This window comes from Bos javanicus, chromosome 7 (assembly GCF_032452875.1).
Source record: "Bos javanicus breed banteng chromosome 7, ARS-OSU_banteng_1.0, whole genome shotgun sequence".
Classification (NCBI taxonomy): Eukaryota; Metazoa; Chordata; class Mammalia; order Artiodactyla; family Bovidae; genus Bos; species Bos javanicus.
In genome coordinates, this window is record NC_083874.1 from 904,695 (window position 1) to 919,286 (window position 14,592).

General features: G+C 44.9%; 1 protein-coding gene across 1 annotated transcript in view; it reads left to right on the forward strand.

The window, feature by feature from the left end:
* GFPT2 (glutamine-fructose-6-phosphate transaminase 2) overlaps positions 1-14,592 on the forward strand; it is a 45,718-nt gene that overhangs the window by 29,767 nt on the left and 1,359 nt on the right. The window contains exons 10-18 of the mRNA XM_061421262.1: positions 2,105-2,268; positions 3,661-3,756; positions 3,836-3,933; positions 4,205-4,325; positions 6,957-7,114; positions 7,255-7,369; positions 10,157-10,284; positions 12,178-12,345; positions 13,427-13,588. Of these exons, the coding sequence (XP_061277246.1) occupies positions 2,105-2,268; positions 3,661-3,756; positions 3,836-3,933; positions 4,205-4,325; positions 6,957-7,114; positions 7,255-7,369; positions 10,157-10,284; positions 12,178-12,345; positions 13,427-13,588 (1,210 nt within the window). The remainder of the gene's footprint in view (positions 1-2,104; positions 2,269-3,660; positions 3,757-3,835; positions 3,934-4,204; positions 4,326-6,956; positions 7,115-7,254; positions 7,370-10,156; positions 10,285-12,177; positions 12,346-13,426; positions 13,589-14,592) is intronic.

Genomic DNA, 14,592 nt, shown 5'->3' on the forward strand with positions numbered 1-14,592 from the left:
GATGAAAAAGTACATATTGGAAAATAAGAGTGGCGGAGGTGACCCTCTCGTATATGAAAGCATGCTGTGGCGCTCTCGTGACAACAGTGACCAGCATGCACTGTGCACTTAACAGCTGGACACTGTGCAGAGGGCTTTACCAAGACTCTCCCGTGCAGTTGTCACGACAGGCCTCTGGAGAAGACACAGTGGTCACCTTCCATTTTGAAGTTGAGGAGCCCAGGACGGGCTTAGAGGGGTCATGTCTGTGCTGTCCAAGGCCACAGGCTGGTAAGAGACAGGGATGAGGACTCCACCTCAGGTCTAACTCCTGGACCTATAATCTTGATGACTCCCTATCCATTCTGTAAATTAAAACAATGATTATATTTAAACATGCAGATTATATGCACACGTAAATCAAACACACATATTAAGCCCTGTCTGAAGGAAAGTACAGTGTAAGCAGTATTTCTTTATTGGAGATTGAATCAGGCCATTTTTACTTCTTCCTCTTGTTGACTGTGTTTTCTGCTTTTTATTCAAAGAACATATATTGTTTAAAATATTTTTTCTAGTGCAAGGGCTTTCCATACTACTGTATCTTTCTTCGCTAGGATCTGGAAATGCCTCTCTTAGAGCCCTAAACTTGATTGTTTTCTCTTTTTAACTTTGCACCAGAAGTTTTAAGTGCTCATTTTTCTGCACAGGGTACATATTGTGTAGCACTTGGTGCTTCAAGTACCACCTTCATAGTGTTAAGTGTTAGTCGCTCAGTCATGTCTAACTCTTTGCAACCCCATGGACTATAGCCTGCCAGGCTAGACTGTCCATGGAATTCTCCAGGCAGGAATACTGGAGTGGGTAGCCTTCCCTTCTCCAGGGGATCCTCCTGACCCAGGGCTCTCCTGCATTTGCAGGCAAATTCTTTACTGTCTGAACCACCAGGAAAGCCCGCCTTCATGGCTTTTGCCGTATCTGTGTACCACCTGTACTGTTGATTACCTTTCTTTTTCATTTACCATCTCAAGGGAAAAATCATTATTACTTTCCACACAGAGAAAGTTAGTTTGAAAATAAACACAGTGACTGCACATTTCATTAATGGATAGATCTTATATTACTTTCCACACAGAGAAAGTTAGTTTAAAAATAAACACAGTGACTGCACATTTCATTAATGGATAGATCTTATAGTTACCTTTAAGTTCCCCCGCTTTGCTCGCATGCATGTGTATGTGTGTATAAGAGAAGTCATTTGTCCGAATGAGTTTCGCTCTAAATGGATTTTGTTGTGTGCCTCCTCCATGTTCTTCTGTATTTCCTGCAAACAGGAGTTTACAGGTATCTAGAAGCTTGATCATCAGGTTTGATTTTTTTTTTTTGGCAAGACTATTGAATAGGTAGTGCGTACTTCCATCAGAAGGCACTAAGTTTCATTGTCTTTTTGTAGTCTTGTTAAAATCTGCATCACCGGCCTCTTTCATCCATTATAAAGCAGCTCTCAGATTTTCATCTCTTCGTGTCAGTAGCCACTGATAGACCTTGATTAGGGCTATTAACAATTATAAGTTCATAGGTTGATTATTATAATTCTGTCAGTCCTTCTTTATTAGCTGTGTTTCCCCCCTATAAAGAGAAACTTGCCTTCTTAAAATGTGGTTATTCTGAAAGATAGATCATTTGGAAAGGCAAGATAAATGTTCATACTTTCCCTTTATGATTCAGAATAATGTGTTAGTTCTTGAACATTCTCCAAAGTTGACGTTGTTTGGATCCTGGTTTGAAGAAAACGATTATAAAAGGACATCTATGAGATTATTGGGGAAATTTGAACATACTGGATATTTGATGATATGGAGGAATAACTATTACTCTTAGACGTGATAATGGTATTTGAGTAGGATTACAAAATAATTCTTATCTTTTAGAGCTATAAGCCAAAAGGTTTACAGATGATTTGATGTCTGGGTCTGGCTTAAGGGGCGGGAGCTATGAATTAGTGTAAATATGGCATATCGTAAAGTGCAATTCAGTGCTACTGATATGGACCCACAGTTGAGACGCAGTGAGTAAGTGTCAAGGGTGGGCCCTGTCTCTGACACCCATTTTTTCCTTGCTCCAGTGCTATCATAGAGCACACCAACCGGGTCATCTTCCTTGAGGATGATGACATTGCCGCAGTGGCTGATGGGAAACTCTCTATTCACCGGGTCAAGCGTTTGGCTAGTGATGACCCATCTCGAGCCATCCAGACCTTGCAGATGGAATTGCAGCAAATCATGAAAGGCAAGTGTCTTTTGAGAGTCCCTGTGCAGCAACCTCAGGGGCATGTACTCTGTGAGGGAGACTCTCTTCCCTATCCAGGGTGGGCACCACAGCCTTCCTGCCTGCCCTAAGCACTGGGGTGGGGCTGCAGGTGGTCTGTGGTTCATGCAGCTCAGGATTGTGGGGTGCCTGGCCTGGCTACTCCAAAGGGAACTTCTGACTGTGTTCAGGTACCAGGTCTTCCTGCTTGATCTGACCCCAGTCCATCAACTACCTCCCTTTAGAACTCTCTAGGACACATTCCTACAGGCCTGCAGTAACAGGAGACTGTGGACTACTCTCTCCTTGCCAGGGGAGCCCGTCTTCCTGCACCCACACTGGTCTTCCTGCACACTCTTCTCCACAGGGCCACTGGGGTAAACTTTTAAGAGCGTGAATCATACCCTCTTATCCTGCTGCATAAAGCCCTCCGATGGCTTCCCACTGCTCCTTGAATAAAACCCTCCCAGCAACAGCCCACAGCCACCCACACCCAGCCGGGCACCACCTCATGCAACCCTTTCTCACTATGCCTCTGTCTGCCCATCCCGCCCTCCTCACCGTTGCTCAGACAAGTTGAATGCTTACTTACCTGCAGGGGGTACTCACTCAGCTTCTCACAGGACCAGCTTCTTTCAATCATTTCCCGTGAAACATCACTCCCTCAGAGAGCCCTTCCCTGATCTGTATCTGCAGCGGCCCCTACCTATCCTCACTTGCTCTGTTTGCTTCATGTCACTCTTTCTACAAGTCCTCTGCGGAGGGCAGCATTCAGAGACACTGCAATGCTGGACATCATGCATCTGTTTGTCACAGAGGGCACTCCCAGCCCGTCTGCACACCTGTTGACAGGCATCAGGCATAACACCTGTCAGGAGGTCTGGGATAGTATCTGGTTTCATTCAGATCAGAGCCCTGGAAAAATGGTCTTTTTCAAAAGGTGTTTTTCTTTTTTGTTTCAATACAGAAGTTAGGAGTGTATTTGGTTTTGAAAAGTGGTCTATTTCCTTAGACTTGCTTCATGTGCACTTTCCTAAGTAGGGGGGTAGTAGGAAGTAAAGCATCGTACTTTCTTGTGGCCTTGCTAAGAGGAGCATGGCCCAGGAAGGCCAGCCACGCATCTGTTGCTTACATCCCTCGCTCCCTCAAGCTGCAGGGTATGATATGCACACTGAAGACAGTAATCATGCCTGACCTGACTCATCACCATGAGTCTCAGATGGGACAATACCTGGAGATACCCTTCGTAATCTGTAGTGGCCTATATACGTGTCCCTGTGACTGCATAACAACTTTTCTTCTTGATTAAAAGCTAAGCAGTGGTAGTGTAACAAAATTAAAATTGACTCATCTTGTTGATGTTTGTTTGACCAGGTAACTTCAGTGCATTTATGCAAAAGGAGATATTTGAACAGCCAGAATCCGTTTTCAATACCATGAGAGGTCGAGTGAATTTTGAGACCAACACAGGTAATCCCTCATCCGAGCCCTAGGCCTATGCGTGGTCCCTGTGTTGTGTCAGCATTAATGCCCTGCGTGTGTCCTGCAGTGCTCCTGGGTGGCTTGAAAGACCACTTGAAGGAGATCAGACGATGCCGACGGCTCATTGTGATTGGCTGTGGGACCAGCTACCACGCCGCTGTGGCCGTAAGTGCGACAGGCTGGACCCTCGACAGTGCCTGGGAGGCAGTGTCGGCTAGGGCAAGATGAGTCTTAGATCCTGTCCTGTGTCTGGGCTTCCAAATTCGTTGCCATGAGCCAGTATGAGAACTGGCGTGGAGCCCTTTCTCCTGCAGTTTGGCGTGTGAATGCCTGAATTTCCCTGCCCACCTGTACGCAGTGGTGTCTTAGAAGCTCAGCTGTCTTTGTCCCTGTAGTGTCCGTAACTGACTTTAGTTCCCTTTTTTGTTGGCTTTAGACGCGGCAAGTTTTGGAGGAACTGACCGAGCTCCCCGTGATGGTTGAACTTGCTAGTGATTTTCTGGACAGGAACACACCTGTGTTCAGGGATGACGTTTGCTTTTTCATAAGCCAGTCAGGTAAGGGTTGTGGTTTTCAGTAGCTCACCTCAGGGCTCTGTCCTCTCGGTGAGGCACTGCACAGCTCCTCGCCTCCTCCATCCAGCAACATTCTCTGCACACAGATTGTGTGCCACATGCTCTGAGGCACAGGGTCATTTAACCCTCAGAGCCATCAACTGCTGTCCCATTTTATGAGGAGGGCCATGCAGCGAAGTTTTTCCTTCTCCTGACATTCCAAGTCCAGGACTTAAGAGCCTCCTCACTGAGGTACTCATAAATGTGTGCTGGGTTTAAATTAGAGGAAAGTTTCATCATGCTACTGGTTGATCGTACCTTTAAGAACTGTTTGGGCACCAGCAATCCAGCAGTAGGAGGCATAGACACTGTTCACATGTAGAGAGTCCAGACTACCCTCTCCCAGCTCAGGAAACCCTGTCTGGGTGCCTTTCTAACATTCTGGAGCGTTTGTTCCAGCTCAAGGCAGGACAGGGGGTCAGAGAGGTGATCCACAGCCATGTGCTTGGAACTCATATGCATGAGCTCTGGGAAAATTCTTATAACACTTAACTATGCAGAATTCCAAACCTTTATAGAAGAAAGACACACGAGGAAGCGCCTAGGCTAAGCAGTTATGTTATGAAATACCTCACCCATTTTGTATTATCAAAGCCACTTTAACCTCTCCCTTTCATTAGGTTATTTAAAAGTCAATATCAAACATGTTATTTTATCCATAAATATTTCAAAACGTATCTATAAATGATAAAAGAAAAAATATAGCACCAGTGTCATTATCACAACTGCAGCATTAACAGAATGCCCTCGTATCTTTTTATGCTGTTTTCAGTTTGAATTTTTAATAGTATTTCCATTTCAATGACAAGCTAAGAAAAACTAATGCTGACATACCCACTATCTAGCTGACCACCTCGTTCCCAGGTGCTGCCCTCTAACTTCAGTTGCCACTTACCTTTGGGTTTATAATTCTGTCAGAGCCTAAAAATGTTTCGTGAATTGGTGGGAGCCACTAACCAAAGAATGGAGGTGCATTTAATGTGGAAATAATGCAGTTTTACCTTATGAGTGACTTCATAGAAGGGGGTTAAAGTTTCATTTTGTTTAGCTCTTTACATTAAAATTTTTTAAACTATCAAAAATGGGGACACTAATGAATATAGATCTGTCCCCAGCTCCCAGCCCTGGCCCCCACTGGTGCTGAGAAAGGGCCATGTGGCCCATTGTGCTAGATGCAAGTCTGAGTGGAAACAGGAGAGGAGCAGTGGGCCGCAGTTCCAGCCAGCACTGGAACAAAGTCAGGGCAGCAGAGCCAAGAGTGGTGGCTGTGTGGACACTGAATGTTTGATTTTATGTTCTGCATCATGTCTAATTTCACTTGAGTTCTTTAGGACTTACCAACAGGGACTTCTTGCCAGTTTATTCATGAACCTATTTAAATTTTTTTTTTCAATAAAAATAATTTGAGTCCACATTCGGAGGCTACAAGAAATGTTTTCCTTTAAAACAAGATCTGTTTGAGAAGCACTATTTAGGAGCATTCTTGCTTTTTAAATATTAAATTTCAGCCCATTCTGAATGAGGTCGTTTAGAGTCCAAAAAAGAATACTGGGAGCCAGGCCCAAGCCAGGCCTACTCCATCACCCACAGCTAATTGGCCTTGATCAAGTGAAACGTTGATTTCCTCCGTCTCTGAACACCTCATCCTAAAGGGGAAATGGAGGTGATGCCTCCCATCAGGGAGGAGTTGTCATGAGAATTCAGTGAGACAGTGGATGAGAAACTACTTGTCACATAAATAGTAGCGAAATCTTGAATCTGAGAATCCACCAGGGCACAAGGCCAGACAGAGTGGGTTAAATAGGAAATGGGAAGTGAGATAACAGAAGAGTAAGTATAAACCACTCTGTCTTACAATTCAAGAAAAATTAGAGAAGACCAGGGACAAGAGAGTCTTAAGCCATTTTTAGAAAAACATGTCTCACATATTTTTCATGAAAACCTCAATTATGGAATTTAAATGTTCTGTTTAACATTCAATCACACACAAACTTTTAATAAATTCCTTCTAAGTTAGTTCCACTTACGAATCAGCTTTCATCTTCTAATTACAGAAATGATCACAGTAAACCACATTAACTGCATTACTAAACACCCAAGTGATCAAGTGATTCCCATCTGCCTCTGTGGTTGCGGTCCCCATGTGGAGGCCCCATCCAGTTGAATAATTTACCAATTTTCGTGAGAAAGGTTTTAACATCCCTAGAACATGCACTTCACACTAAACGGTAAAATGAGAAGTGATAAATTAATTTCAAACTTTGAATCCAAATCCCCACGAATGTTTTATTTCCTATTTACTTTTAAGACTAAAGAATTCTCCTTTTTTCAAGATCTAAGTGCTAATTGTGTCTCTGGCGTTAGCAACCCTTAAATAAAGAACATCTTACATTAAAAAAGAGAGAGAATCAACTAGAAAAAATTATTGAGCACACATTTTCCATTCTAAGCACACACAAACTGTGTCTGGGCACCAATTTCTGCCTGAGAGCCAGAAGTAAATGAGTCAGGGGTGGAGGTTAAGGCTGGCAGAGCCACATAGCTGTGAACTGAAAAGAAGGACCTGTGTGGCAGGGGAGACTGCAGACACCCTCCTGGCACTGCGCTACTGCAAGGACCGCCGAGCTCTGACCGTGGGCGTCACCAACACCGTGGGCAGCTCCATCTCCCGAGAGACGGACTGCGGCGTCCACATCAACGCAGGGCCGGAGATTGGTGTGGCCAGCACCAAGGTAGGAGCCGCGTGGGCACCCACGGGAGGGCCTCTGCTGGGTGGGTGGTCCTGGAGGGGAGCCCCGGGATCTGTCTCATCTTGAGTGGTCACCACATGCACATCGCCCGAGTTCTGCCAGCACCACTGTTCTGTCCTCAGGCTTACACCAGTCAGTTCATCTCCTTGGTGATGTTTGGTTTGATGATGTCTGAAGACCGCATTTCACTGCAAAACAGAAGGCGAGAGATCATCCATGGCCTGAAATCTCTACCCGGTATGTTCCAGAGCTCACCTGCACATTGTCAAATCCTGTAGACTGTTCCTGGCTGCTCCTTTGCCTGACTCTCTGCATAAATGATACTGTTAATCATTCCTTTCTCCTCAAAACTTCTCCTTACTGCTAAACTCCTGTAGCAGCCCCCTACTGGGCCAAGATTCCAGTCCACACTTGTCCTCGGGCTGCGGAGCTCTGCACGCTGGGCCCCTGTGCCTCTGACCCTTTCCAGCTCCTTTCCTCTCCGGGGCCTCCCTCACCAACCTTCTGGTCTGAAGCAATGCTGAGCGCTTTTTACCAGAAGACATTTGTCCTGACTTTTTCTTCTACCAAAACCCTCTTCCTCCAGCTCTTCATATGACAAACAGCTCCTGTCACCCAAGTCTTAGCTCAAAAATCACCTCCTGAGACCCTCCTTGGCAACCCTAATAGGGGCCTTAATCCCTGCTTGCTGCTGCTGCTGCTTAGTCAATCAGTCATGTCCAACTCTGTGCAACCCCATGGATTGTATCTTACCAGGCTCCTTGGTGCATGGAATTCTTCAGGCAAGAGTACTGGAGTGGGTTGCCATGCCCTCCTCCAGGGGATTTTCTCAACCCAGCGATTGAACCAGGTCTCCTGCATTGCAGGCAGAATCTTTACCACTGAGCCACCAAGGAAGCCCAATCCCCTGCTTAGCTCTCTATAAAACAGGAGCCCATTTCTTTTCTTTATATCACATGCCATGATTTGAAATTGCCTGTTCTTCTGTGTATTGACCTGTCTTCCCCAGCCGTGTCAACTTAGCGAGCACCAACCCTATCTGTCAGAGTCACTGCTGGTTTCCAGGTGTCCAGCCAGGGCAGACAATCAGTAGTTGCTCAGGAAACACACAGGAGTGAATGGCCCCAAGGCTCTTCTGGGTGGAGCCATTCCCAGTCTTACTAGAGTTTCTTCTGGAACCAAGGGCAAAGAGAAGGCAGTGAGGGAAAACCACTGGGTAACCATGCAAGGCCTCAGGGTCTGAATCTGACCAAGACAACATGCTAAAAGTTTTCTTTTATTAACAAGAAATAAAAAATTTTCTTTTATTAAATTTTTATTAAAATTTTCTTTATTACCAAGAAAAGTGTTTTAACTTTAAGCCAGGTAATAATCCTGCAAAAACAGGACTCTCTTCTGGTAAGTGGGCAGTTATCAAGATGTGACCCGAAGATCCTGGGGGCATAGAAGACCCTTTCAGTGAAAACTATTTTTGTAGTAATGAGGTTTTTATGATAAGAGGACGCTTTGCCTCCTCACTGTGTGGACACCTGCAGTGGCCCTGGTGGCCGCCACTGGTACTCTTAGCAGAGTCTTCAGGGCCGAGGCAGCACAACGTTCTCATGACCAAAATGCAACAGCTTCACTTAGGGGTGTCTCTGATTATGTGGCAAAATGCATTAATCTTACTAAATTGTAACACTTTTTAGTATTCTATGTGACAAATAGGAGGTATGTAGCAAGTGCTTCTGCTGCACCCTGAAGTCTGATGGTGGTTCCAGAGGAAAGCACCCTGTGGTTGACTGAGTAGCAAGCTGAGTTGGTACTTGGCAGACATTTTCTCAAAAGTGAACCGAGTTAGCCCCAAACTTCGAGAAAAGCTGATGATAGTATCCATTGCCGATGATAACCTTTGAGCTTTCAACCAAAACAGGATCTGGAAAACTTGTAGCTGTCAGCTCGAGTGTGATGACCTCCCAATACTCAAAAACATCTCTGATAAGCCCACAGTGATTTTAACAAGTCTTATTAAAAAAAAAAAAATATTTTGTAATGCATGTGTCCATTTTTGGAAGATTTGAATAACCCAGTGAACCAATATTTTGCAAATGGCCAATGCAGTGTTGCAAAATTATGCACATGTAAAAGATCCATTTAAGTAAGTACACAATAGACTAATACATTTTAAGTTGACAAAGTAGGAAATTTTTATTAATATGATCTCCCTTTTAAGAGATTGTCACTTCTTAAGTTTGTTGTAATATCAAAGACATTCACAATTATTTGAAAAAGTTATTTAAATACTCGTTCTCCAACTACAAATCTGTGAGGCCAGATTTTCTTAAACCAAAAAACATATTGCAATGGATTGAGTGAGGAAACAGATAAGAGAATCTGTCTTCTATGAAAAAGTCAGGCATTAAGGATTTACAGAAATGTAAAACAGTGCCACTCTGCTCACTGTTTGTTTGTTTGTTTTAATTTCATGCTTAAATCGTTACTTATAAATGAGTGAGTAACTAATTTTCTCAGTTTCTAATCTGGTAAATATTGATAGATAAAACCCACAAAAATAAAGGCTCTTAGAAATTCACAATAAATTTTAAGATTATAAAGGAATCCTGAGACCAAAGAGTTTGAGAAGTGCTGGTCCATCTCACACAGGCTTTTTCCAGACACAGCACATGGCCAGATGAGGGGTATTAATCTGGAGTGTCAGCTCTGGCTGGCCAGCTGGTGGTTTAGCCTCACTGATCCTCTGTTGTCTTGCCTGTAAAATGGAGCGAGAAATAACACTTCCCTGCTTACCTTCTGTGCTCAGGAAAATATGAGCACAAATATGAACCACCATCACAATAAAATCCTAGCCAATAACACAAGCTGTTTCCCATAATCTGCATTTAATTTTTTTTTAATGCAAGGGAGACAAGCGTGTAACCGATGTGAGTTCGGAAGCCTTGTCTTATACACCGTGACTTTTCTTTGTGAATCTTGCTTTATAATTGGTGTGACTGGCTCTCCCCCTCTGCTGTGTGCCTGACTTAGAGCTGATCAAGGAGGTGCTGTCCCTGGATGAGAAGATCCACGACCTGGCCCTGGAGCTGTACACACAAAGGTCACTTCTGGTCATGGGGCGAGGCTACAACTATGCCACATGCCTGGAAGGAGCCCTGGTGAGCACCCTCTGCCCAACCCCCTCCTCCACTGGCCCCTGAGTGAGGGCAGGCGCGGGAGACACCCCAGGAAACCCACAGGAAGGAGGACAGGGCGTTGGGCTGGGGAGGGCATCGCTCTCTGACCCAGTGTTCCAGCCCTGCTGACATGGAGATGCAGGCTCCTAGTCTCCTGCAGAGAGGGGCTGGGTGCCCGAGAGCCCTGGGGTGTTCGCCTGCACCAGGCGCTATCTGGGATAGCCCATTCATACCTCATGAGCATCTTCTGAGAGACTGGCAGTTATTGTTCACATTTGACCCAGGAGGAAATTCAGCCTCCAAAAAATTCACCTTGCTCAAGATTACATAGTAGAAGTGATCAACATAAAATTCAAACTCAGTTTAAAAAAAAAAATTTGCTTTTTTCTATTACCACAAGAAGTCTGTGTGGGAGGATTTGGGCACACCAGAACTGCAGGGTAAAGTCTCTACACAGTTTCCCCTGTTACTCCTCAATCTGCTGAGGTGAGGTGAGATCCTGCAGGAGATAGCATAGAAAGCCCTGCGTTTTTTTATATCAATGACTGGCTGTTTTGCCCACTGCAGCAATAAAGATGTGGCTTGAGAGAAAGCTGATGGAGTAGGGGCAAGATACCAGGACCACAGGGCTACTAAGAGGGCGGAAGGAGATGTACAGAGACCCGAGCCTAGAGCTTGCCTTACTCACTATCCACTTGCTGTTTACGGATCAGATGATCAAGCAAGGTAAATTGGAGACAGTGTCAGAAGTGTGGCAGCATCTATAACTCAGCTAGACTCCCCTCCTCTCCCTGTGGGAGCAACTGCCTATACCCCCCACCACCCCCATTTGGAAGAATGACGCCACCAGTGGGAAACAGAGTATTATAGGAGGCAGGGCGTTGGGGTGCGGTGCTAGCCCTGAGTTGCCAGACTGCAGGAAGCTTCAGCTCCCACATCCTTCCAGTGCAGATTCTGGCACCTGTGAGGGGCCAAGTACACAGCTTCTCAGGAGCAATAGACTTAATGCTCGGGTGGGGCACCCTCTTGGTACCCCACAGCCATGCCTCTGCTGTCTATTGTGGGGTGCTCAGCTGCAGCTCCTGAGTGTGCTGGTGAAAGATGCATATTCAACTGTGTCTCCAAGTTAGTCCTGGAGGAAAGAAAGAAGCTTTTACACTGCTGCTGGCACAAGTCCGTGGCCCCTCTGTGGTATCTTGGGTACAGTACTTCCGCCGTCTGCAGCATCCAGAGCGGAGCCGCACTTCTGACAATGTTTCCCTGACCCAAGTAGTTCTAGGGGAGTTGAGCAATGTTTTCTTCGACACTCTCACTAGTTCAATGACGTGGGTTTAATAGTAACTGAAAAAAAAAAGGATCTCTCTAAACATAGGGGGAAAACTCCATTAACACCCCAGTGTGTGTCATTTTGCTTGATAGTTAAGTTGGAGCAACACTTTAGAAGTTATTAATCGTCTAGAATTGAGGGATCGGTTAATCAGATAATTAAATGAAGGTGTAGAATACAATGCCATCATTACAAACTATGACTGTTAGGGAAACCATGGGGCTGGCTCAAAAGGGAAGGGGACAAGCTAGACTGATACTGACTTGCCCATCATGGTGGGGGCAGGGTGGCTGTGCCCCAGAGCTCAACTGAGGACACAAGCTATGTGCTGGGCTTTGTGCATGCGATAGGCAGCAGGTAACCCTCTTCCCTGGGCCTGGCCTCACTGGCTACCCTCAGTACCACTGACCACTCCAGTATGTCCATCTGCCTTGTGGGCCTCAGCTCTCTGCTCCCTGGATCATCCTTCCCCTGGCTTCCCTTTCTCCCCACTGGATGATCTGCTCCCATTAGCAGCATGACACTGATTCCGCCTCATGTTTCCCCAGAAAATTAAAGAGATAACCTACATGCACTCAGAAGGCATCCTGGCTGGAGAGTTGAAGCACGGCCCCCTGGCGCTGATTGATAAGCAGATGCCTGTCATCATGGTCATCATGAAGGATCCTTGCTTTGCCAAATGCCAGAACGCCCTGCAGCAGGTCACAGCGCGCCAGGTGAGGGCCCTCCGGCAGGCTGGGTCACTTCTCTCCTGTTCTCTTACACTCATGCCCACCTCACCCACTGTTGGCCAGCACCAGCAATGCCCACCTCACCCACTGTTGGCCAGCACCAGCAATAAGTGTTCGTTCCTGCTGGTGAGCAGGTGTGAGCACATACTTCAGGGGTCCCTCGTGCATGGTGCACATTCAGAAAGGGACTGGCCAGCCTGCAGCCATGCCCACAGAAACTCCTAGATGAGGCCCAGTGATCCAGATGACCTGGGGGTTCCTGGATCCGAGACATGAGACCAAAGGAGGTCTGTTGGAGATCCCTGGGGGCAGTTCTGATATTGGCCACCCAGAGTTAGATTTCACAGGTGAAGGGCTCTGTCCTCCACAAGACCACCCTCACGTCAGCCACCAACTGCAGTCTTTCAGCTTCCCAGCCCACCCACATTTCTGACCAACTGGATCCAAATTCAGGAGTTTCCATTACTGAAAACGCCCCCCATCCCCAGTTGCAGTAATCTGCTAGACTTTGGAAAACACAGGCTGTTTCCTCTGCCCTGAACAGTCTTCCCACCTTTCTTCAAGCAGTTGGCCTCTCATCATTCAGGTCTCAATACAAATGCCTCCTTTTCAGAGAACTTCTCGAACCTTCCCACTGTCTCCCAGTCTTGTTACGGGGTTTTACTGCCTTGGTGACATTTATCTGAAATTCACTGCTATTTATTGGTTTGCTTATTGACATTTTTGTTTTCCTACCACTTGACTATGAGCCCCTAGAGTAAGGGGTAAGAACTGCTGCTCTTTGCAAGGCACACTGAAGCCACTCAATAAACGGGTGCTGAATTAATGCAGCAGGAGACTGCCCCACCACCACAACCACGGAAGCATAGGAACCTTTTTGACAAAAGCCTCCAAATTCTTTGACCTTTACACAAATCAGATATATCACCTGACTCATAACTCCAGCAAAGACAAAAGATCACAATATTGTTATTGCAATATGTTGATCTTAGAAACTCTGCTGTGTGTGACGGATTGCTCCTTTCAGAGATAACCTGCATCTTGTGATCACATTTTTCTGTCTTAGGGTCGCCCGATTATACTGTGCTCCAAGGACGACACTGAAAGCTCCAAGTTTGCATATAAAACGATCGAGCTGCCCCACACCGTAGACTGCCTGCAGGGCATCCTGAGTGTGATTCCACTGCAGCTCCTCTCCTTCCACCTGGCTGTACTCCGAGGATATGACGTATGTCTAAAAATTGCACCTCATCCAGCAAAGGGGAGAGACATAATCCCAGAGTTCCATTTGGTTCTTAAATACTTACTGGGTATAAATATTCATAAGGGAAATATTTTCATTCAAAATAATTTTTTAAAGTAACTTATACCCCCTGAAAACAACGACAGGAACTGCAAGATGTGTAAAGACCATATTAAACCATAAGCTCCTCACCCAGAGGCAATTTGATGAGCAAATTTAATATTTTATTTTGGTCTTTTCCTTGTGCTTGTAAATTTTTAAAGATTTTTTGAGATAATATCAAGGATGAAATTTCACAACTTTCTTTTTAATACATTACAAGTGTATACAACACAGTACAAGTTCTCAGATCTTGAACTTGTAAGCAGCATTTGATCGTTGCACAATATTCCACCACAGTCTTATAACATAGATTTTAACAATGACTTAACCAGTCTTCTGTTGTTTAAACTGTTTCTAATCTTTTGGAATATCTGCATAAATAACAATTGCAGTGAATTATCTTTGTGCATATATATATCTTCCTCCCATATTAGAAGGTTTATCCTCAGTCTAGCAAATCATTCAACATTTTGGGATTCCTATTTCAATTTCTGTTCCAGAAAAGAACCAATTTATGATCTCACCAGAAAGTGTGTGTGCATATAGAAGTTTTATTACAATTTTGTTTTGAAGAGCTTTAAAAAATACATATCAACACCAAAAACAATATAACAAACATCCGATGGTACATACGTCATCCATCATTGACAATCACTAGCATTTTGTTATATTTGTTTCTTCTCTTCTTTAATGTTATTGTAAACAAAATAAGACCCTGTAGATAAACTTGAAGCCCCCTTTATCAACCATCCTCAGTCACATTTCCTTCCCAAGCCCCACCTTTAACCAATATTTTAGTGTGTCTACTTCCAAGAAAAGTGAATTTTTAACAGTACAAATTGAGCTGCTGCTGCTGCTAAGTTGCTTCAGTCATGTCCAGCTCTGTG